Raw genomic sequence first — 23,148 nt, forward strand, 5'->3', positions numbered from 1 at the left:
TAAAGATCGAGGACTTGATTTTGGCCTCATCTCTGTCGTATGGGCTCTCGCCAATGGGATAGATCCCGTCGTCAGTGGGGTGTTTACAAAAAGGCAAGGTTGGTAGGTTTATCTCCCTCTTATTCCTTCTCCCATCACTTCATCACTTTCCTTTACAACTGTACCGATGAAAAGTTGGTCCAAATACGAAAATTAAGCATCTGGATTGTGTCTAACTGTATATTACACTTTACATGACAGATCGCTGAGTTATTCTAGTTGGTGGTGACGCTTTTGGATCAATCTTCCAATCACTGGTATGGTGTTCCTGTTGCTGCGGTATACCCTTAAGCTCAACACACACAACGCTCCAATTTGGAGTGGCTTAAAGGCAATCGATTATCCTGGCTGTCTCTTTGTCATCGGCAGTACCATCATGCTCTTGTTAGGTCTTGCCTTAGGGGCGTAACACACCCTTGGGACTCCGCTACAGTGATCTTCCTACAAAAGTCCTTATTTTCCTCATAGTCCGTTCGTTCCCTTTTAAATTCCTCTGGATTTCAGTAGAATTTTCGCCAAAATCATTGAAGTTAAGGGTAAAATATAATTTTGCAAGAGATTATGGCTCAAATTCCTTAAGGACCAATAATCATATCACTGTTTGTCTACGTGGGCTTCATGCACCTCTGTCGCCTCTCCCTCATAAGGATCCACGGAGGTGGACGTAAAATTTCGAGCCGAAACACCACGCTCAAAGAGCAGATCTAGTTCCTCATATGTGCGGCCCTTTGGCTCAGGAAGACGAAAGAATGCCCAGATCAGAGACGCTAAGCATGTACCTGCCCAAAAGTATGCGCACCGAGCACCCCAGTTCCAAGCGGTGGAGTTGAGCTGGTAATTGGTCAACACGTTGACAACAATATTGCTGATATTGTACAAGCACCGGGCAAGTACAATAGTCTTTGCCTTGAGGCGGGTCGAAGATAGTTCAGAGACAAGGGAGTAAGTGACAGGACCGACGCTAATATCATAGCAAAATGTGAAGATAATGAGCATCACACCGATTGCCCACTTTGCTGGGCTGTTGTCGCTCGGGGCAAACGATAAAGAGCCGGTGATGATCAGGAGGATAAAAAGGCTGGCCAGACCTGCGATATGGATAGTTCGCCGACCTGCATAGCTCATCAAAAACCATGATCCGATTGTCCCAAGGACTCCAAGACCATACTGCCCCAGAGACATATTGAAGGACTGAACAGTAGGTAAACCGGCTTGGACGCAGAAGTAGGCGAAGTATCCCATAAGATTTTGGCCGCACAAAGTTTGGACCAACCAGACAAAACATACCACCTCGGTTCGTCGAAGATTCGTCCCCTTGAAGCAATCCCAATACGTGGTTCCGCTTGAAAGAGACTTTTCTAACTCATTGGTATGTTGAATCATAGCAATAGTCTCCTCGGGATCGAAGCTGGGATCATTGGGAGATGTCAAGCGCTGAAGTGCTCGTCGAGCTCCCTGAACATTGCCCTGACGCACATGCCACCAAGGAGACTCAGGTGCAAAGAGACAACCGATCATAATGGGAATTGGCCACACCCACTGAACACCGAATGGAATGCGCCAAGCCCACTGGTCATCGCGGGAGATTGAGCCGCGGTTGACACCGATAGCCACAAATTGCCCGAATACCCAACACATGTTGATGAATGTTGTCAGGTATGGTCTTAGGACGACGGGGCAAACTTCCGAGGCATAGGCAGCTGGTAAAGTCTGAAAGATACCCCACGGAATACCTGCGAGGATCTCGGCTGCCAACAACATTTGTATATTGACAGCGAAGAAAAATAGAAAAATAACCGCTGTTATCGTGGCCAAGGCACAGATCATAGTTCGTCGGTATCCCAAGCGTTCAGAGACCAATCCGTTGATCAGAAGTCCAATGACTTCACCACAACGTGCTCCGTTGGAAAGACCTGATTGCCAGGAAGCGGGAACGGCCCATTTCCCCGAAGCCGACTGTTCTCCAAATCTTTGGTTGAAGGCAGGTGATGCATACATTGAACTCAGCAGAGCAAGGTCGTACCCTTCCATGATCAGGGTAGACGAGAGCAGAACTGACCAACAAACAGCTTTGGGGTACAGTCGCAGGGCCTGCCAGAGAGTCATGGATTGCTCTTTCCTCGCAGCTTGTTTGCCTTCGGCCAGGGTCAGGGAGGGATTGCCGTCCATTTTGGTGATGTCGTCCATTGACGCCATTGAGTAGGCCGAGTTTTGAACCTCAAGCGGGTACCAAATTTTGTTTGGGAGGAAGTTCAGGTGAGGACGAGCTCTCGGGAAATGAAATGGCAATGGATTTCAATGTCCAAAGCCAGATCAGAATTGAAGGCCGGTTGCAATATGTCGATGTTCAAGCATTATGAAGCCAGAGGACCAGGGGAAGTTGTGTGATTTATACAAAGTACTAGGAGTGAAGAGAAGACATGTTCAGTCTACGCACATCACGGATCCGGGGAAAATGCACATGGTCTGTCACTCGCGTCCGAACATTTGGAGAAAAACTGGGGAAATCAGATTGTGGAGATCTAACCGTGGCGAATCACCGTAGCGGAAGCGAGCCCTTCGGTGGCAAGTCGGTGGTTAGCCGGCAATACAGTAACTCGTCGGAGGCTTGGCGGTAATCTTGCATGCTCGAGAATATCCCCCACGTTTGACTAGCCCGAGTTGATTCCGGATTTGATGAAAGGATATAAGAGAGGGATTGGCAGCAAGTAAGAGAAATAAAAAAACCATCAAGCCACCATGTCACCACACGCTGTCATTGACAAATCGATCCCAACGGGGACAAACAACTGGTGGAAAGAAGCCACAGTCTATCAGGTCCGTTAGCAAGCCTCGAAATTGTCCAAAATTTAAACTGAAATATGTGTTTTAAAGGTATACCCAGCTTCCTTCTATGACTCGAATGGCGACGGTTGGGGCGACATCCCAGGTGTGGTGGAGAAGGTGCCATACCTTCAGTCGTTAGGTGTCGATGTTGTGTGGCTTTCCCCCATGTACGACTCACCCATGCACGACATGGGATATGATATTTCCGACTATGAGAATGTACTCCCTGCTTATGGAACTGTGCAAGACGTGGAGAATCTCGTGGAGGCTTGTCATTCGCGAGGAATGAAACTTATTCTCGACCTTGTCGTCAACCACACCAGCGATCAGCATGCTTGGTTTCAGGAAAGTCGGAGCAGCAAGGACAATCCCAAACGAGATTGGTATTTCTGGCGTCCGCCACGATATGATGAATCCGGAAATCGAATGCCTCCCAGTAACTATCGGGGTTATTTCGCCGGAAGCACGTGTGGGTTGATAATCTCCCTGTGTTTACCATGTTATATTTAATCTAACTGGACTTTTTTAAAGGGACTTGGGATGAGACAACAGAAGAATACTATCTGCACCTCTACGCCAAAGAACAACCGGATCTCAATTGGGACAACAAAGCCACGCGAGAGGCTATCTACAACAGTGCAGTGCGGTTCTGGCTGGACAAAGGCGTCGATGGTTTCCGAGTTGACACAGTGAACAAGTACAGCAAACACACCAACTTCCCCGATGCTCCTATCACGGACTCAAAAAGCTACATCCAGCCTGCCATTGGAATGTGGTGCAACGGACCCCGGATTCATGAATTCCTGCGTGAGATGTACGACGAATCACTTGCTCCCTATGGAGATGTCGTGACCGTTGGCGAACTGGCCAATACTCCTGACCCGAAGAATGTCCTTGAGTATGTGGGCGCATCCGCCAAAGAGCTGAGTATGGTGTTCCACTTGGACATCGGACATATTGGCATGGGACCCAGTCTGGAGGAGAAATACATATTTACCCCGTGGAAGTTGACCAGAATGAAATCCATTGTGGAAAAATGGCAATCTTTCATTGAGGGAACCGATGGATGGACTACGGCTTTCTGTGAGAATCATGATAATGGCCGATCCGTTTCCCGCTTTGGATCCGATGCGCCTGAGTTCCGAGAGCACTCAGCCAAAATGCTAGCTCTGATGATGATTACCATGACCGGGACTCTTTTTATCTACCAAGGACAGGAGATTGGTATGATCAATGCCCCTCGCGAATGGCCAATCGAAGAATATAAAGACATCGAAGGACTAGGTTATTACCGAGAAGCTGAGCGACGAAGTGCCAGTGGCGTTGACCCTACGCGCAAAGATCGTATCATGGATGGTCTTCGGACTTTGGCTCGCGATCATTCTAGACTGCCGATGCAATGGGACGGATCAGTCCACGGTGGATTCACTACCGGAAAGCCATGGATGCGAGCTCATGATCTCTACAACGAAATCAATGTGAAGAGCCAGGAGTGCGACTCGTCAAGTGTTTTGTCTTTCTGGAAAAAGGTCTTGCTCCTGAGAAAAGAGTACAGGGATTTGTTCATTCACGGCTCATTTGAAGTCCTTGATTACAAGAATGAGGAGACATTCTGCTTTGTAAAGAGAAGAGATCATGCACAGGCATTAGTTGTCTTGAACTTCACTAATAAGTCTCAACCATTCACACAAGTGGGCAAGACTGCGGCTATGAAGTTGCTGATAGGCAACTATTTTGTTGAATCAAGGGAAACTCTTCAGCCTTTCGAAGGGAGAATTTACATCTGAGGAGTTCTCTTCTTACCGGGTTGGACAATGAAAGAATTATGTATAAATTTGGACCTTCCTTGCTACGCAACCATGAAATATGCTCGCTTAAAATTACCTACTCAGATTGTTTCTGATTACATATCTTAAGTATCTAAACTATTCTATTCAACAAACCTAGTGTGATATTCGGAATGATCAGTTAGAGGTCGTTGCGGCCTTGACGCCTAAGAAAACAGGCCACAATCCACGGACCCCTTCGCCCCGGGTTCTCTCCGACTTCCCTCCGCATCCCCGGATTTTTGTGGTGCGCTCGTCATTTGTTACCGATTTCTATCTAGCTAACTAAAATTCATGCCAGGATCACCGGCTAAGCAGGCATGTGATGCATGTCGCCGACGTAAGGTCAAATGCATTTCCTCACGACCTTGTGACCAGTGTCGGTCTGCCGGCCTGGTCTGCCGAACATCTATCCCGCGACAGAGGAAAGGCCGACAGGGCCAGACTGCGAACATTCTCAATGAGCTCCGAGAAAAGGAGACGCAACAGGCTCTCGCTCGGGATACCAATGTCCCCCCACCGGACATGGCTCTCAGGCCAGGGGAAGTTGTAACGACGCCCCAGTCACTGCAACTCTCGGGAAGATGCCAGTTCTCAAAGACTCCAGGGCTTGTCAACTATGACCTTGTTAATTCCTGTTCGGAGTACTTCTTTTCGCGCATGCAAGGAACAGTGCCCATTCTGCAACCTGATCGGTTTCAGACACAAGTGGACCTGTCGGATACCTCTCTCCACGCATATTGTTTGGTCACGGCCTTTTGTGCTTTTGTAGTTACCCAAACCTCATTTTCCGTTGACCATGCATCTTCTGAGCGCTTTCAAACATTTTGTGCTGAAGAATACCGAAATTCTTTGATCGAGGAAGCTACCGAGGCTCGAAAATGTATCGATCCGTTTACAGATCCTGTACGCCAAAACATTATCACTGCTTTTCTTCTCTATGGATGTCACATTGGACTAGGAAATCAAAGGCATGCTTATTACTTTCTTCGCGAATCTACAACACTTTATACAGCCAGTGCACTCGAAAGCCAATCCTCATCGGGCCAGGTGGATGATGACGCTTGCTTAGAAGGAAAACTGTTTTGGTTGCTGGTAGTTTCGGAAAGGTGATTTGCGTGATTCTAGATGTAAAATGGTCATTACACTAACAGGAAGACAGGGCTCATGCCATCCGACGACACCGACCGATCACTCTCCACGTCACTCCCGACAGCCCTCAATTAGAAGTGGATCCCAATTCAGATACATCGGTTGTTGGTTTTGGCTGTCTGGTAGATCTCTACCGTCCATTTGACGAAGAATTTCTTGGTCAGTGGAATGGAACACATGTATCATGCTCGGTTGAGTCGCTGGTTCGGCTTGAAGAGCGCATCCAAAACGCAGTCCCCGCGGATCTTGATCTACCCGATATACTCATGGCCGATCTGCGCGTATCACAGCAATGGCTGCGCATTATGATATGGCAACTCTCGATGACTGCCGGGTTCTTGTCAACAACAGCGACCCATGAATGCATGGATTTCCGCTACCCTCTGCTCATTGCTCAAGACCTCTGCCTCGCAACGTGGAAAATCTCAAGGCAGAGTATGGAGACCCATGGAATTGGCCTTGTATGTGATTAAATGTCCATCGATTTATCAGCTTTTCTAAACAAAAACAAGATTGAAAAAATTTTCGAAGTGGCATGTACCCTGATCGATGTCATGGCGTGCCTCTCGGCTGCTGGGCTCCGCTCTTCGGGCTTCAAGCTTGGTCCGCAGGACTATCTGAAGCATTTCTTTACCCTCATTCATGATCTTCCAGGTGGCCGACGAAGGTTTCTTCCCCTTCTACTCACCAAGATAAGACAAACCCTACCTTCAATGGTAGAGCCTATCACTGTACATCTCAATCTTCAACCTAACCCGCTGGTTGCGAGCTCTACGAAAGACACGTCTACACTGGCTGTTGCCTCGAATGAAGTTTTAGCGGAGCAAAACACCATGGATCCTGTCTCGGGTGACGTAGCTTCTAAATCGGTCTCCGATGATTGGATGAATGGCAACTTCAACTACGCAGAGATGAGCCGCATTGGCAATAAGACACCGGAAATTGACGAGGCATTCCTCCAATATTCGAGCTACTTCCCTTGAATATTTGCTAATGATGAGGTCTGCCTCTCTCCTTTACGCATGCATATGCTATTCGAAAAGGGTGGATATTTCTATCAACGCTCTTGAATATCCTTTGAATGCTGGATAGGCTAAATACAGCAGACTTGTCCAGTTTTTACTGGCCGAATTCATTTTACAGGTATCCAATCCAATATGAAACATATACCAAAGCGCATGGGAGACTGATTCCTTGAGAATCCAGGGAGAATGTCAACAGTGCTGTGGACATTGACCAGCTTCAGGTCTTCGTTCATATGTACATATGTACGTCTCTATCCAATTCACTACGGCTGCGTTGTGAATAATTCGGTCAATACTCTTTGCTGTGTCTCTCGAAACCCATTGCTCCCATTTGGACTCTTCCAAGCCAAGATTTGGTCAGATCTCCCGTCCAAAACTCAATGGGTCCTTGGTATTTTGGTTTCCACCACCGACCTAGTTTTCCATGATGCTGCACTTTCCTTCCTAGTTGGCACGAGTAAGTCAATAGGTCAAGTGAAAATTCCTCAATGCATTTGAGAAGACCGAGGGACACTGATTATCCTACGACCGACTGCCCTATGTACTATGAACACCACATTAAATCAACTCATCAATTCATCAACCCGGCAAAGAATTTCTCAATAGCCATCCCCTGCTCAGTTTTCACCGAATCCCCCAGCTCCAAATTGTAAACCGGCGCAACATGACACTCCCTAAACCCAATTACCAGCTCCACCCTCTCGAACCCTTGCTTGAACCGCCCGGCAAAATCCTCAATGATAGGCAACATGATCTCATTCCCGCCCGCCGTGATCAAAACCGAATCAACAGGGAACGAACTAAACCATTCCGCCGGTGCATGCGACAAATCGGTGTAGTAGTCCCGTTTCCTCGAGCCAACGTACGCGCTCGCCCACGGTGCCGCCACGGCCGTGGTGATAATGTCGCCGCCATGGTAGTGTACCCCGGGGAACTCGGTGTCGAGGAGAGTCCAGGGGGCGATGAGGACTGCGCCGCCGAGATTGCCTTTCACTGCCAGGGGGTCGATTTCCGGGTGGGGGTGGGCCAAGTGCGAGAGCACGCCGCAGACGAGGTTTCCGCCTGCGCTGTCGCCGCCCAGGAAGACGGTGGAGGGGGATCGGGGTGTTGCGAGGATGTGCGCCAGGCAGCTTACAGCTTGGCGGAGTTGGGTGGGGTAGGTTGCGATCGGGGCCAGGGTATAGGTTAGGCTGAAGATGGCCACTGATTTACCAGAGGCTCGCAGGTCGCGGATCAGTTGGGTGTAGAACTTGAAGTAGCCCATGTTTGCTGGGAGGCTGAAGCCGCCGCCTATTTTTTTTTGTTTTCCTTCGTCAGTTTTGTTTTGTTTGAGGGCGTATATTATTGATAAACAAACCGTGAAACCAGACGATTACATGGTCTGCATTGGGATCACCGATCCAGTGTCCCAAGGCTCCGTTGCCTAGATCTACCGAGTCGAGTAATCCGCCTGTTTTCTTGGAATGGATTTCATAGACTTTATGCGAGGGTGGAAGGATGTATTGTAGCTGGGACGTGTTCAGCCGCGTGGTCGCCTTTCGAAACAGTGCATAGCCTAGATGCAGGAACAGGGTCTTCGCTTGGCGCTCAGTACGCCATAGACCTGTAAGCAGGGCATAGAAGGCGGCCAGCAGGATGGAAGCTACTGCGGGGAGAAAGTCGAGTTTCTCGCGTAGAGTGAGGGTCACTTTGGATAAAGACATTTTGGAGAATTGATAAATGCCAATTTCATTGTTGATATGGCGAACATGGCTAACATGATTGGCATAAGTAGATATGTGAACCGAGGAGAAACAGTCGTGAAAGAGAGAAGAGAAGCGGATGTTCGCAAAGGTGACCTGTTTGGGTAATGATCCTCTGTGGTTGCCGAGGCACTTGATTGTCTATAATATAGCGTGCTGTATAACTATAATAGTTGTAGTTAGTAATTTGTGTACGTACATATATATGTAAATTTATAAAATATATCTTAATCGATTCTTTTCTATATCTATGTTGTGAATGCTTGTTAGCAGTGTTTTGTTCGCAGTGTCAAGTAATTATAGCATCCGATCCATGCATGGACTATACTCCGTATACTCCGTAACAAGATCCCAGATCTGTGTGACCAGAATATCCCGAACATCTCTGAAAACTGGTACATGTGAATTTATGAACCTGTTAACCTGTGAATTGATGAGTCAATTACTATAAAATATATACAATATAATTAAAATAAATTAGAACCATGTCATATGCGCCGAATATTCCCAGCTCCCCGATCTCCCCGCTCTAACAATTGAGAACATCGTGCATACTGTACTCGTAGGTAAAAATCATATCCACACTGCCGATCACCCCAAATTTCCTCCCAGTCGTGAAACCGAGGCTTATGAACTCCCCCACCATTTAAATGACCTCTTCCGCTTCATTTTCACGAGTCTAATCAACTTTAATAATTTATCGTCAACCATGTCCAAAACTTACGACGTAATCATCGTCGGCGCCGGAATCTCAGGTATCAACGCCGCCTACAGACTCCAATCCCAACTCCCCGGTTACTCCTACGCCATCCTCGAAGCCCGTGATGATCTAGGTGGAACATGGGATCTCTTCAAATACCCCGGTATCCGCTCCGACTCCGATCTCTTCACTTTTGGATTCCAATTCAACCCCTGGCCCGCCGATAACCCCATCGCTGAGGGTTCCGCCATTAAAGACTATGTCAGGTCCACAGCGAAGAAATTCAATATTTTCCCAAACATTCACTTCAAGCATCGTCTCGCATCCGCAGATTGGTCGTCAGAGTCTAATTCGTGGTCGCTCGCTGTGCAGGCTGGAGATCAGGAACAAGAACAGATCTTCACCGCCCGTTACGTCATCTTCGGCACAGGCTACTATAATTATCACGAGCCCTTGAAGGCTGAAATTCCCGGTCTGGATGCCTTCGCCGGAAAGATTGTGCATCCCCAGTTCTGGCCCAAAGATCTCGACTACAAGGATAAAAAGATCGTGATTATTGGCTCTGGCGCTACCGCTGTTACCCTCTTGCCCAATTTGGCGGAGAAAGCCCAGCGTGTGACAATGCTCCAACGGAGTCCGACCTATATCCTCTCGTTGCCCAATCGGACTAACAGTCGCTGGCTAAGCTATATCCTGCCCTATTCGTGGTATACGCGGCTGCAGCGCTTTATTTGGATCTATACCTCCCGCATCTTTTTCCTGTTCTGTCAACGTTTTCCAGGTCTCTCGCGCTGGCTGTTGAGATTGAATGTCAACAAGCAGTTGCCCAAGCATATTTCTCACGACCCGCATTTCAAACCCAGGTATAATCCATGGGATCAACGTTTGTGTGTTTGTCCCGATGGGGATTTGTTCCGTTCTTTGAGACAAGGCAAGGCAGATGTCAAGACCGATACTATCAAGCAGGTTGTGAAAAAGGGGATTGTGCTCAACTCGGGTGAGCAACTTGATGCAGATATCATTATTACTGCTACTGGGTTGCGACTTCAGATTGCCGGTGGTGCCAAATTGTCTGTGGATGGAAAGAAGATTGAAATCGGTGATAAGTATCTGTGGAACGGAGTCATGTTGCAGGATTTGCCCAATGCTGCATTTGTCATTGGGTATACCAATGCTTCGTGGACTCTCGGTGCGGATGCCACCGCGCAGTTCGTGTGTCGTTTGCTGAAGAAGCTCGAGTCGGAGAAGTTGATCGCTGCGACGCCTAAACTAAAGGAAAAAGATGCCGCTACCCTGCAGGATCGCCCGCTCCTCAATCTGAACTCCACATATGTTTCTATTGCGCAGCGCGTGCTGCCCAAGGCTGCCGATCGCGGTCCATGGCAGCCTCGTGATCACTATCTCAAGGACATCAAGTTCGCACAGGGAGGTGATATCAATACTGGGCTGGAGTTTGTACAGGGGCCAAGTGTGCACCTGCGTGCGAAACTCTCTTGATAATTATCTATTCATGTGGTATTTGTATGGGTTTCTGTATATAAGGTTACGGTATTCGGGATGAATACGCATTTCTTAACATAAGCAAAAACAAAATATCTCCTTGTGTTAGTAGGTATGGGAAATTAAGTTTCACCGATCTCGGCGATCTCGCAACCAAATTAAGGTTAAATTTTAGTCTTGATATCCGGCCAAACCGGATTTATCCTGCATATGTAGTTCATAGACCCTCGGAATGATGTCACTAGTAGCACAATTAACATGTCATCGATTCATATCTTGTTATTGAATCTCACTTAAAAGTACTGGCTTTCCTGGCATAAAATATTTCTGCATCATATTCATATTCATCGATATCCGCTGCATCTAGAATATGCCTCCCAAAGACAAGTACAGCGACCCCAAACTCCGGGATGAAATCAAAGAAGAAGTCCACAGCGGTGACAAAGGTGGAAAACCGGGCCAATGGTCCGCTCGAAAGGTAAGCTCTCTGAACTCCAATTCACAAATTTCAAACAATTTAATGTTCTGTGTAGGCCCAGATGATGGCAGCAGAATACAAAAAGCGCGGCGGTGGTTACAACACCACCAAGGAAGAAGGACAAACCGAGTCTCAGAAACACCTTGATGATTGGACCAAGGAGGAGTGGCAGACAAAGGAAGGGAAGGGGACTGCGAAGCAGAATGATGGCTCGAGAAAGAGGTATCTTCCCAAGAAAGCCTGGGAAGAGTTGAGCGAAAGTCAAAAAGCGGAGACGGATGAAAAGAAGGTCAAAGAGTCGAAAAAGGGACGCCAGTTCGTTGGGAATACCGACAACGCCAAGGACGCTAGGAGGAGGGCAAGTGTTGGTTCTGGAGATGGCGATGAAAAGAAAGCGGCAGATGCCAACGACGACGACGATGACGATACTGTGAAGGAGAAGCCAACGGGCACTGAGGTAGATGACAGCGAAAACGACAACTCAAATAAAGCTGGTGCTAAAGCAGGTGCCAAGCGCAAAGCGAAGCAGGGGACCAGCCCGAGCAAGAAACAAAGAGACAATGTTAGGATGCAGAGTCTACGAAAAAGAAATTGAGGCATTAATAATACGTGTGGTATTCATGCTGTTCTATCAACGTTCTGTTCAAGGAGCCCTATTCAAGGGACCGACTGCAAGATCGTCAAAAGGCATTTATTAGTACCAATATCAACCAATATCAACTTTCTGGCTTTTCAATTACTTCCGCTCTTCATCCACAACCTCCCGATTGCCCATCTGGCTATCTGGTAGCATGTTGAGTGCATCTTCCTCACGATCTAATTTGTAGTTGGTTGCCCAGAATCCTGCTCCGCCAATGAAGGCCAGAATTGCGACGAGGGTGTAGTTCCAGGTCAGGAGGGGATCCACGGACAACCCAACAAAGGCTTGACCAATGGCAGAAGAAATGGCGTTCATGAAGAGCGCCACGGCCTGGACGAGAGATCGCATGTTCTTGGGCGCCTTGGTATAGGCGTACTCGAGAGATGTGACGGAAGCCAGAATCTCGGAAATACCACCGAGGATATAAGTCAAAGCTTGGATCCATACGGAGATGTTGGTGTACTCGCCCTTCACCTCGAGACAGTAGTTGGCCTGATTACCACAAGGTCCAAGCTTGTAAATGTAGGCCTGGGTAACAGCGGCGACGATCATGCCAGCACCGGCCATGCAGAAACCGGCCGTGATACGCTTCAGGGGGGTGAAGTTGAAGCCAATCTTGCGGAGACCGGGGTAGACGATTTGATCGAAGATCGGGATGAAAATGATCAGTGCGAAGGGGTTTAGATTGTTGATGATATCATTGGGGACTCCGCCAAGACGCATGGTGGCGGCCTGCGAGGTCAAGTTGTTCAACATCTGATTGTAGGCGAGCCAGTACAGAGGGTACCACAGGAACACTCGGCAGGCCATGAGTCCACGGCGGACTTCATCAACCCAAGCATCATCAAAGTCCATCCAGGCAGGCTTGCTGGCACCGAGCACGCTGGGCTTAACGGCATCCCAAATGTTGGTCTCAGACTTGCGGAACCTGTGAGGTCTTGGTTAGTAAAATGATTGAAACAATGACAAGAGTCAGCTTACCATCTAACGGGGTTGAGAGTCCAGTGACCCTTCATGGCCAAGCTCCACAGCTTGAATGCCTTGGGGTAAATGGATCCACTGGGAGGAGTGAGGTAGTACTTGTTGCGGCAGAGGAACAGAACGGTGGGGCAAAGGCAGAACATGGCAGTAGGCAACAGGTACGACAGCCAGAAGCCAACGTATCGCTCAGCGTAGACCATGGAAATCTGGCCAACAAGCGAACCGATGTTGATCATCATGTAGAAGTAGAGGTAGATACGGGCGACCGTAGCAGCCGGATCAACAATGACACGCTCGCCGCTGGGCAGTGTGGTAACATAAGGCTTGGTCTCGCGATATTGCTCGGCAATCAAGGGAGAGATATTCGACTTGAAACCACCAGTTCCAACACCCATAATGACCAAACCGATGGTGAAAGCCGCGATAGAACCATTAGGGCTGGCAATAACCTTGGGAATGGCAGAAACGACAAGAATAGTGTGACCAACGAGTGCGCAAGCAATCGAGGAGAAAATAGTACGGAATCGACCCCAGTATTGATCGGCAACCCAGGCACCGGCCAGGGGCATGATGTAGGACCAGAAGGAGTTGACTTGGGCATGTTAGCAATTGCTTCTGGAAATAGTTCACGTGCACACTTACACAAAGTCAAACCGGTTGAGGCCTGCTGGCCCATACCGAGAGCACCAGGTGAACCATTGCTCCAGTCTGAGGTACCGGCAACGAGCGCGCCCGAGACAGATCCTTCCGGAAGAGGACGCTGAATGAAGTTGACGACTGGTACTGTTAGCTGGATCGCAGTGCAATCTTCAAAAGAGGGCAATCTTACAAACTGCGGTGGTACCGTAGTACGAGAACCGCTCGCAGAGTTCCACAAAGGCAATGGTGTACGCAGCCCAGGGGATCTTGCCCGCAATACGACGCAGGTTAGCAAGCTCATCCGCGGTAGGTGAGGCCTTGTCAATGCCATCGTCAATGTATGTGCCCTGTTGAGGGGCACTGTCGATGGTCAATTCATCGACATTAGGGTTCTTCTCGCTGATGGCAATATCGTGGGAAGCGGCCTTGGACTTGGCAATCTCGGCCAGATCGGCGGGATCGGAAGCATTCATCGTGAAGTCGTGAGTCGTGGAAGGAGAAGAAAAAAAAAAGATAAAGAGCAAACGATGCGACACTTATAATAAGCGTGACAAGGTAAAGTCAGTCGGCAGGTGCGAAGCTCACTAACATTTCCCGCCACCGCAGCCACTTTCCCACTTTCAACTTTGTTTCATTTCAATCCGGACTCCCTTCTAGAACCCGGAGTTTTGTCTGCTTTGGGACATTGCTTAGGAGTGTCCTTGTCATTTTGCTATTAAAAAACCGTCGATAGCCGGAAGACCCTGCATTTTCAAGCGCCACGAGATCTGACCACCTACTTTGACAGTACAAATATGTTTATCTTCGGCTTCATCCGACAACCTTGGAACAATGAACGCCTTGATAAGCGGTAATTTTTTGGGGTTCAGGTGAGTCTCCTTGAAGGCTAATATTTGCCAAGCCTTGCGTTATCCAATCACTTAGCTACGGTGGGCTTAGGCCTTCATTTAGTTTCCCCTCGGTGGAAGTTAGTGTCTTCTTGGCAAGTGTATCTCCCCGCGCCATGCAGCTTGGCTGGTCAGTTCCATTGTAACCTTGTAGAGTCTTGGCCTAAAACAGCCAATAAAATCCAGAATGTGGTGATAACCGAGGAAAGATAAGTGATATCTGGCACATGGTGCATAACCAATAGAATACTATGTACGAGTGGGGCGATATGATTAGGCTCACGCTAAAAGAAATAAAAACACCAATTTTTCGCCACCAATTCCGGGGAACTGAAACATTTCCATGAGATTGTACCGTTTTAACCATGGCTCGCATATAAACTCCCACAAAAGGTACATTCCTAACTTACTTTCACAAGTACGGCTAAGTACCATGTGATCTTTCTACAACCCGACTCTCGTTCTAGCCCATCTTTCTTGGACCGTCGGTGTCCGACCCACGACTCGTATACTCTTATGTACTTTTCATATTGTCCAAGGATAATCAAATAGACTACTGCTATTGCAATCACCACGCCACTTATTGGCCACCTTTGTTGTCGTCCCGTGATTGCACTTCCCGATTGCGTTTCGCACTTCCCTCCAATCCATACAGGACGTCCTCCGACATCCCTGGGATAACCATATCGAATGTCTCCTTCACAACAGTGTACTCATAATATCCACACCGCGCAATCGGCTGTGTCTTGCGGATATCCAGTTTCCCATCTGTCAACACCTCATCTTTGATATGAACGGCGATCACTCGCCCGATCACTACATCCACTGTTCCCATTGGTGGATTACCGGGTAGTCGCAGCGTGGTGAAATACTCGCACTCAAATTTCACAGGTGATTCCGCGACCATTGGAACGTTCATCAATGTCGCTGGTTCTTTGGTGACCTTGGCGCGGGTAAACTCGTCTACGCCGTACGGAACTTGTTCGGCGGAAATGTTCACTGCTTCGCGTAGCTCCCATGTTGCCAGGTTCCACACGAACTTGCCCGTTGCTTCGGCGTTGACAACCGTGTCCTTACGTTCACCCGTCACCGTTTGGTTGGATGAAAACATCACGTACGGTGGGTCGAAAGTCAAGTTATTGAATTGCGAGTAAGGGGCTAGGTTGGCTTGGCCGGCATTGTTCTGGGTGGATATCCATCCGATCGGGCGGGGGACCACGCACGCCTGCATGTGCTGGTAAGACTTAATTTTGCGTGTATTTGTTGCAACTGGCTCACCTTGAAAGGGTCGTGGGGAAGATTATGTTCTGTGATTCCAGGTTGGTAAAACATGGCGTGTTTTGATCTTTATTCGGTCGGTTTTTTTTTTCTTTGTGTCGCTGACCCCTCTCTTATAGTGTGTTTTTCTTAGCCGATCGAGTCTGCCGACATGTCACTAGACTGGATTTCACACCCACTTCTGTATAATGTAATCAGCGATCAGTCTCATCTATTCACATTCCATCGGCATTGACACTTGGTGTGCCGAGCTCCGAAGAGAGTTGTCCAATTGAGATGCGACCGTGCGGTAGGCGGAACTACTCCACAACTCGGAACCTCGGGGCCTCGGGGACCTTGGAGGCTTAGAAGTTCGGAGTCTCGCAGTCTCGCAGTCTCGCATACTAGGGGTCATGGAACGAGAACCTATGGTATACCGAGATGGAGGTGGATAAATCGGTCTAACTTTGCAAATGGTTAAGCCGAGCTAACCGGTCGATCCTATATAACGTCTGGTCTGAAGGAGTAGATTGCCCTGCATTGTTCCGATACACTTGTCTATACAAAATATCTACAAATACATTGATTCGATCATGGTCTCCACTGAACCCCATCTCAACTTCCGCTCCTTCGTCGAAGCCCTCAAGGCCGACAACGACTTAGTGGAAATCAACACTCCCATCAACGCCAATCTCGAAGCTGCAGCCATCACCCGCCGTGTCTGTGAAACGGACGACAAAGCCCCCCTCTTCAACAACATCATCGGCTCGCAGCATGGTCTGTTCCGCATCCTCGGTGCCCCGGCTTCCCTGCGAAAATCTTCTAAAGACCGCTATGGCAGACTAGCCCGTCATCTGGCTCTCCCGCCCACTGCATCGATGCGTGATATTCTGGATAAGATGCTGTCGGCCAGCACGATGACCCCCATCCCTCCGACGGTCTTGGAAACGGGTCCTTGCAAGGAGAACTTCCTTGAAGAAGACCAAATCGATCTTACCAAGATCCCTGCTCCGATGATTCACCAGCATGATGGTGGAAAGTACATCCAGACGTACGGTATGCACGTCGTTCAATCACCCGATGGATCATGGACGAACTGGTCCATTGCTCGTGCGATGGTCTCCGATGAACGCCATCTTGCTGGTCTTGTCATCGAGCCCCAACACATTTGGCAAATCCACCAGATGTGGAAGAAGGAAGGCCGTGATGTCCCTTGGGCTTTGGCCTTTGGTGTCCCTCCTGCTGCCATAATGGCATCGAGTATGCCCATTCCCGACGGTGTCAGCGAGGCTGAATACGTCGGTGCTATGACTGGGTCTGCCCTCGAGCTCGTCAAGTGCGACACGAATGATCTTCTTGTCCCTGCGACTTCCGAGATCGTCTTCGAGGGTACCCTCTCGATCACCGATCAGGCTCCTGAAGGTCCTTTCGGTGAAATGCATGGCTACGTCTTCCCCGGTGATACCCATCTCTGGCCGAAGTACACCGTCAACAGAATCACCTACCGCAATGATCCTATCATGCCCATGTCGGCCTGTGGTCGTCTGACAGATGAGACTGTAAGTTGAACTTTTCCTTCGTCGTCTGAACAAACTGACTTTTGATTTTAGCACACTATGATCGGTTCTCTTGCTGCCGCTGAGATCCGCAAAATCTGCCAGCAAAATAACCTCCCCGTAACGGATGCCTTTGCTCCCTTCGAGTCCCAAGTCACCTGGGTAGCCCTCCGCATCGACACAGGGCGCCTCCGCGAAATGAAAACCACTTCTGTTGAGCTAAGAAGACAAATCGGTGATTTGATCTTCAATGCCAAAGCCGGCTATACCATCCACCGACTCGTGCTTTGCGGTGACGACATCGATGTGTACAATGGGAAGGATGTCATGTGGGCTTTCTCGACGAGATGTCGGCCCGGTTCTGATGAGACGTTCTTTGACGATGTTCGGGGCTTCCCACTCATTCCGTATATGGGCCATGGCGCTCATTCAAAGACTCATGGCGGAAAGGTTGTTTCTGATGCCCTGATGCCTGCTGAGTATACCACCGGTCGGGATTGGGTGGCTGCGGACTTTGAGTCTTCGTATTCCGAGGAATTGAAGAGCAAGGTTTTGAATAACTGGACTAAGATGGGATTTCGGAAGGATTAAGTGAATGTTTCATTTTGTTTATAGAGATTAGATTAGTTGTACAGATATGAAAGTTTCATTTTGTTTGCTTAAACAATTTCACTTTTTCTGGCAGTGTGTAGTTTTGGATACGCACGTCACTCAACTAATCGTTGATGACAACAGAGCCTGAGACGCCCAAAGCTTTTTAATGTGTTGGTCCTAACCTTCGATATTTTATATGTCTTCTGCATCCACGGATGAGTACAGAAATCGTTTCTGGAAATGCTGCGGATGAGTTTATGGTCCAACGAGAGAGTACAGACAATGGTCAGATCATGGCTCACAATATATATTGGTGTACCAACGTGATAAGATGTAGGTGGTTCTCAGTCACCAGTCACCCGACCTGAGGCATAAGGTAGCTATCCACCCATCAAAGAGTCGATATGTATGGCATTGAGACGCTCTGTATAGATGAACACAGACGAACAGACTAAACCTTTAGGATTGATTTAGGAAGAATCACGTGATGCAGCTAGACTTCCTAATTGGGAAGAAAGTACCATTTGTAACATTCTCATGAGAACGATTCCGCCATTTACCTCCAGTCAAGGATTTCATCCATAACTTAGTTAGGTGAAAGATAACTATTAGGTGGGTCGTTGGGTGAAGCCCAGCTGCCAAGCAGGCCGACGGCAGCCCTGTGCGCTATCGCCACACTTGATATTTGCTCTTATGTTCAAATGGACCCCTTATACAATATATTGTGATATATGTCAGAATCCTTCCTCATCAACACTTATATAACTATGACTATATGTTATTTGATTATTAGATTGTGTGAATATGCACGATGACCGTTTTGGCCCGTGCACTTGTGGGTCACATGATACCGGCCATCCGGCGTATTTCTCAATGCACTTTTCCAGTACGCCATGATCGATTCGAACATGCTATTTGAAATACTAGATTGAACGATTGTGTTACAAGCGTATTTCTGGAAAATCCAAATCCTGATCTCGGAACCCGGTCCCTCGGTCCCTCGGCAACATGAACGACACTCCAAGCCATGATGAAGTCGACCGAGTACTCAATCTGAAGCGCAAAGACCGGGAAGTGAGAGCGTGCTACCCCTGTCGAAAAAGAAAAGTCAAATGTGATGGCACTCAGCCTTGCCATACATGCCAAAAAAGAAATCACCCCCAAATTTGCACTTATGATTCGCCCCGAGACCCCCGAAGAGAGAGTTCTCACGCAGGCAATGCCCGGTCTGCATCGCAAAGTCCAGCACGCCTAACGCCACTTCGAAGACAAGCTAATCAAAAGGTTCCAACGGCTGCCTCGACGTCGACATCACTCCGACCAGATGAGGCTGCGAAGAATTATGTCTACTCCGGAGATAACTCGGTTGTTTCGATACTACGTTCTCGGGCATCGGATGGCAATGAATCCATGACTCGGGATCTGGGCTCCGTCCTAGGTCTCCAAAATACCTTTATTAGCTACCCGTTCATGGATTCGAAGACTCCGCAGGAAAGGTGGAGCTCATTGCTCAGCGTTCTACCGCATAGAAATGAAGTCTTGAAGTATGTACCTGCTGCCATGTAAGAAGATACATATATGCTGAGATTGTTAGGTTCTTCCACTATTATAGTGTCACAGCATATCCATTCAATCCGATCCTCGCTGATATGGATCGATTCGAGTCCGATCTCTGCACGTATCTTAATGCGCTCGTGGCTGGAGAGTTGCGCGACCAGCATACAATCACTGAACGCTGGGCAACTGACAAGTCGATTGGCCACATAAGTCTTCTGTTGGCTGTGTTAGCTGCCGGTGCCCATTACTCTGACATCGACTATCCTCAGCGTTTAGAACTGGCGACTGATTTTGGTCTGTCCTCGCTTATCTCTCACTTCTCGTCTTCGCTAACACTCGCAGTACGCCGAGCATTCCATGCCCTCCGTCTGGCAAACTTCCTTTTCCGACCATCCCTCGATACCATTCAGGCCCTTTTAATTATCGGCAATACGCTGCAGAATATGGGACAGTCCGACGCGGCTTGGGCGTTATTAGGCACAACCGTTCGTCTTGCTCAGACGATGGGCTTGCACACAGAGCGAAGCACCGCTCACTGGCCAGAGTACGTTCGAGTGAAAGCAAAGAAATTATGGTAAGCCGTCGTCCCTTGGTGATCCCGGCGGAATGTTACAATGTTAATGTAAAGCAGGTCAACTATCGTGTGGCAGGATAGTTTATTATCGATGTGCTACGATCGTCCGCCAATCGTCATGGTCACTGGATGGACTACTGATGAGACCTTTCTACATCGAAACGATCTATCGTACGTAGACATTATGCATTCTCTTTGCCGGCTCGGTCTGGATACCATGCGACCCGACTCTTTCGGTAATAATGAGTTCGGTCGAGCTGTTGAAGCCCTACAGCATATGGATACGCTATATAAACGAGGAAGCCCTCACCTACAACTCCGAACCAAATGCACAACTCTACAACAGCACCTTGAGCACCTAGCTCTCAAGATGCATTCATCTTTTTGTGTGTCTGTGGTGTGCCGCCCGGCAATGAAGCAGTCTCAACCCCAATCACAGCCCCTTGAGACTGATGTTTTGCGGACCCGGGCGAAGGGAAGCTTGCTTGACGCGTCTCGGGCATTTCTTGATTTCCAGGCTCTGAGTGTGGTTCCACTGCGCAGCTGGTCAATGGTGCATACCGTCTTGAGCTCAACACTGCTTCTCTGCATCTGGGAAGAAACCAGGAATGACCCCGAGTGTCGGGACCTGCAACAGCGTGTCATCGATGTGTTCACCTCATCAGACTCTCGAACGGTAGATGAGAGTGGTACGGAGAATGACAGCCAGTGGCTCTCTACGAGACATATCCGTGCTCTGGTCACCTTGCGTAGTGCTTTAGATCGGCCGCAGGAGAATGAGGTATCTGAGAATGAGTCTTGGGCTGGCCCTGGCTTCAATCCAGGCATCTTTGGTTCAGGGTGTGTATCGACATCCTGTGATTTGGCTCTCACTAACATGTCCAGTATGCCTGATGCCTTTTTCAATGTTGCACATCCGATGAGTAACTCACCTATCTCTTATCTGGATTCAATAATGAATGGTCAGTTTCCATCTATATGTAATTCTGTTTTGTACTTGCGAACATGAGCTAACGCTATCCTTGCAGTCCCAATGTTCGACTTCACTCAAGAAAATGGACTTTTATGATGTACGTTTACTATAAAATGACTCAAACGAATATTTATTGAATTGTACTTATATCACTCTGTTATATTACTATGTGATTCGCGGATGATATGGAATGTGAATCCTTCAAACAGTACCGAAATTTTAGCGCACATCGGTTCCTCCTAAAAATCGACCATCATATCTGTCTTTATATCCGGCTAGCCGCAGACCAGGTAACCCAACCAGGAGATTGATGTATCGCTTTAGGGAAACAGAACGATTGGGTACGCTGTCCAAGTGATTCGGATAGTTCGGATAGTCGGTCTCGGGATCTCGGGGCCTCGGAGCGGGTCATATGTATACTCCAAATCGGGCCGTTTCACAACGGCTGCAAGACCGGAAGCCGGCTTGCCATTTCCTGCATACTGTGGGTATCAAGAAAACTGCCAGCTTGCCACTCTTTTGTCTTGACATAAATGGGAGATGCTGCCCATCTCAATTCATATTGCCATCAGAGCTCATTTTCACACACCGACATACCCATTACAGCTTGAACCAACTAGTAGTTGAAATTCAATTATCAGACAAATGCTTTCCCTTATTTCTGGTACTCACACTCCCTCTTCGATCCGCGCCTCACCCGGTGGCAGCCCCCCGGAAGCCGCAAACCTCATGGAAACCCAACATACCCAGCATGCCCAGTCGCGACCACGCAAGCGTATTGTTGTGGCCATGACCGGCGCTACCGGTGCAATCCTTGGTATTAAGGCCCTTATTGCTCTCCGTCGCCTAAACATCGAAACTCATCTGGTCATGAGTAAGTGGGCGGAGGCGACAATCAAATACGAAACCGATTACCACCCTTCGAATGTCAAGGCTCTGGCTGACCATGTTCACAACATCAATGATATGGCTGCTCCCATATCAAGTGGCTCGTTCAAGGCCGACGGCATGATTGTCGTGCCTTGCAGTATGAAAACCCTGGCTGCTATCCACAGTGGCTTCTGTGATGATTTGATCTCGCGGACAGCAGATGTCATGCTCAAAGAGCGGAGGAAGCTTGTCCTTGTTGCGAGAGAAACCCCGTTGAGTGATATACATTTGAGAAACATGCTCGAGGTCTCACGGGCTGGCGCTATCATCTTCCCGCCTGTTCCCGCGTATTACATTCGCGCTGCCTCGGTTGAGGATTTAGTTGATCAGAGTGTCGGGCGCATGTTGGACCTCTTTGATTTGGACACGGGAGACTTTGCTAGGTGGGAAGGCTGGGACAAATAGATATATCCATGTGAAGAGCTGGGATTTTGCCTTGATTTGCGCATTGTTATGGTATTTTCTTTTTCGAAATTGGAACGTTGCATTTTCCTTATAGAGAACCTTGGAAGGAGTCTGGGATCGAAAAAATGACAGATATGTATACGAACAATGTGCCGGTTCTTGCGTAACTATGTTGAAGGTCTACAATATGGCAGTGTGGCTGCATATTGTTAGGCTTGCGGCCGAATGCAAACAGTATGAATGGTTCTTACGTGGCTTGAGTATAATGTCCTGGAAAGTCAAGCAAGTGATTTAAAAGAATATTGGGGAAAAATCCCCAATGCCTGGCAATTTGGCTCCTGAAAGCAAGAGCTCGCGCGGGGGGCCTCCTTTTCCAATGTGTTACCCCTTCGTTTGACTTTATGTAAATGCAGTTTTCACTCCAACGCAAAGTCCAAATGTGGACATTCGCGGGGTTCGAACGAGTGGTCTCATTTTTAGACCCTTGCTTGCTACCATATGACGAAAGGGAACTAATAGCCTATTCCGATGTATACACACCCCACCGCTACCTGGATGAACCCGCTACCAACTTATACCAAACAGGTAACAATCATCGAATTATGCATGATGACCAAGTTGAATGGATCAACACATAGCTATTATTCTATGCCGAGTTCATCGGTGGGATCAGCCTCGCAATCTTCCTCGTTTTGAGGACGGCAGGATGTATGTCCCCCCCTTGGGCAAAGAACGGTGTTGATTCTATTAATATCATCGTACATTCTTCATTCCTAATGCCGAAGATCTGCGCCCCTTGCGTCAACCCGGTTAGTTGATGTTCTCACCGTGGCATTCCTGGTCTAACTTGCATTACTCATAAACTTT

The 23,148-nt window shown here is 48.3% G+C and overlaps 11 protein-coding genes across 11 annotated transcripts; 7 read left to right on the forward strand and 4 right to left on the reverse strand.

The window, feature by feature from the left end:
- Positions 1–633: 633 nt before the first annotated feature.
- Positions 634–2,235, reverse strand: N7529_001285 (putative MFS maltose permease; the record flags this gene model as incomplete). Its single annotated transcript, XM_057236816.1, has 1 exon — positions 634–2,235. The coding sequence occupies one exon, from the start codon at positions 2,233–2,235 to the stop codon at positions 634–636; it is 1,602 nt and encodes a 533-aa protein (XP_057103619.1).
- Positions 2,236–2,778: 543 nt separating this feature from the next.
- Positions 2,779–4,652, forward strand: N7529_001286 (alpha-glucosidase; the record flags this gene model as incomplete). The annotated part of the gene is made up of 3 exons (XM_057236817.1): positions 2,779–2,856; positions 2,914–3,334; positions 3,397–4,652. 3 exons carry the CDS (start codon positions 2,779–2,781, stop codon positions 4,650–4,652), a joined length of 1,755 nt encoding a protein of 584 aa, XP_057103620.1.
- A 1,745-nt stretch (positions 4,653–6,397) lies between these two features.
- On the forward strand, positions 6,398–6,826 carry N7529_001287 (uncharacterized protein; the record flags this gene model as incomplete). The annotated part of the gene is made up of 1 exon (XM_057236818.1): positions 6,398–6,826. The coding sequence occupies one exon, from the start codon at positions 6,398–6,400 to the stop codon at positions 6,824–6,826; it is 429 nt and encodes a 142-aa protein (XP_057103621.1).
- Positions 6,827–7,439: 613 nt separating this feature from the next.
- Positions 7,440–8,571, reverse strand: N7529_001288 (lipase/thioesterase family protein; the record flags this gene model as incomplete). The annotated part of the gene is made up of 2 exons (XM_057236819.1): positions 7,440–8,158; positions 8,226–8,571. The coding sequence occupies 2 exons, from the start codon at positions 8,569–8,571 to the stop codon at positions 7,440–7,442; spliced, it is 1,065 nt and encodes a 354-aa protein (XP_057103622.1).
- A 748-nt stretch (positions 8,572–9,319) lies between these two features.
- On the forward strand, positions 9,320–10,807 carry N7529_001289 (flavin-containing monooxygenase; the record flags this gene model as incomplete). Its single annotated transcript, XM_057236820.1, has 1 exon — positions 9,320–10,807. One exon carries the CDS (start codon positions 9,320–9,322, stop codon positions 10,805–10,807), a length of 1,488 nt encoding a protein of 495 aa, XP_057103623.1.
- Positions 10,808–11,349: 542 nt separating this feature from the next.
- On the forward strand, positions 11,350–11,883 carry N7529_001290 (uncharacterized protein; the record flags this gene model as incomplete). The annotated part of the gene is made up of 1 exon (XM_057236821.1): positions 11,350–11,883. One exon carries the CDS (start codon positions 11,350–11,352, stop codon positions 11,881–11,883), a length of 534 nt encoding a protein of 177 aa, XP_057103624.1.
- Positions 11,884–12,024: 141 nt separating this feature from the next.
- Positions 12,025–14,021, reverse strand: N7529_001291 (uncharacterized protein; the record flags this gene model as incomplete). Its single annotated transcript, XM_057236822.1, has 4 exons — positions 12,025–12,856; positions 12,910–13,501; positions 13,552–13,686; positions 13,739–14,021. 4 exons carry the CDS (start codon positions 14,019–14,021, stop codon positions 12,025–12,027), a joined length of 1,842 nt encoding a protein of 613 aa, XP_057103625.1.
- Positions 14,022–15,015: 994 nt separating this feature from the next.
- Positions 15,016–15,767, reverse strand: N7529_001292 (flavin reductase family protein; the record flags this gene model as incomplete). Its single annotated transcript, XM_057236823.1, has 2 exons — positions 15,016–15,669; positions 15,714–15,767. The coding sequence occupies 2 exons, from the start codon at positions 15,765–15,767 to the stop codon at positions 15,016–15,018; spliced, it is 708 nt and encodes a 235-aa protein (XP_057103626.1).
- A 518-nt stretch (positions 15,768–16,285) lies between these two features.
- On the forward strand, positions 16,286–17,839 carry N7529_001293 (UbiD family decarboxylase; the record flags this gene model as incomplete). The annotated part of the gene is made up of 2 exons (XM_057236824.1): positions 16,286–17,251; positions 17,303–17,839. The coding sequence occupies 2 exons, from the start codon at positions 16,286–16,288 to the stop codon at positions 17,837–17,839; spliced, it is 1,503 nt and encodes a 500-aa protein (XP_057103627.1).
- A 1,011-nt stretch (positions 17,840–18,850) lies between these two features.
- Positions 18,851–21,042, forward strand: N7529_001294 (uncharacterized protein; the record flags this gene model as incomplete). Its single annotated transcript, XM_057236825.1, has 4 exons — positions 18,851–19,386; positions 19,437–19,973; positions 20,031–20,935; positions 21,002–21,042. 4 exons carry the CDS (start codon positions 18,851–18,853, stop codon positions 21,040–21,042), a joined length of 2,019 nt encoding a protein of 672 aa, XP_057103628.1.
- A 549-nt stretch (positions 21,043–21,591) lies between these two features.
- Positions 21,592–22,281, forward strand: N7529_001295 (UbiX family flavin prenyltransferase; the record flags this gene model as incomplete). Its single annotated transcript, XM_057236826.1, has 1 exon — positions 21,592–22,281. The coding sequence occupies one exon, from the start codon at positions 21,592–21,594 to the stop codon at positions 22,279–22,281; it is 690 nt and encodes a 229-aa protein (XP_057103629.1).
- Positions 22,282–23,148: the final 867 nt, after the last annotated feature.

This window comes from Penicillium soppii, assembly GCF_028829465.1.
Source record: "Penicillium soppii strain IBT 18220 chromosome Unknown utg000001l, whole genome shotgun sequence".
NCBI lineage: Eukaryota > Fungi > Ascomycota > Eurotiomycetes > Eurotiales > Aspergillaceae > Penicillium > Penicillium soppii.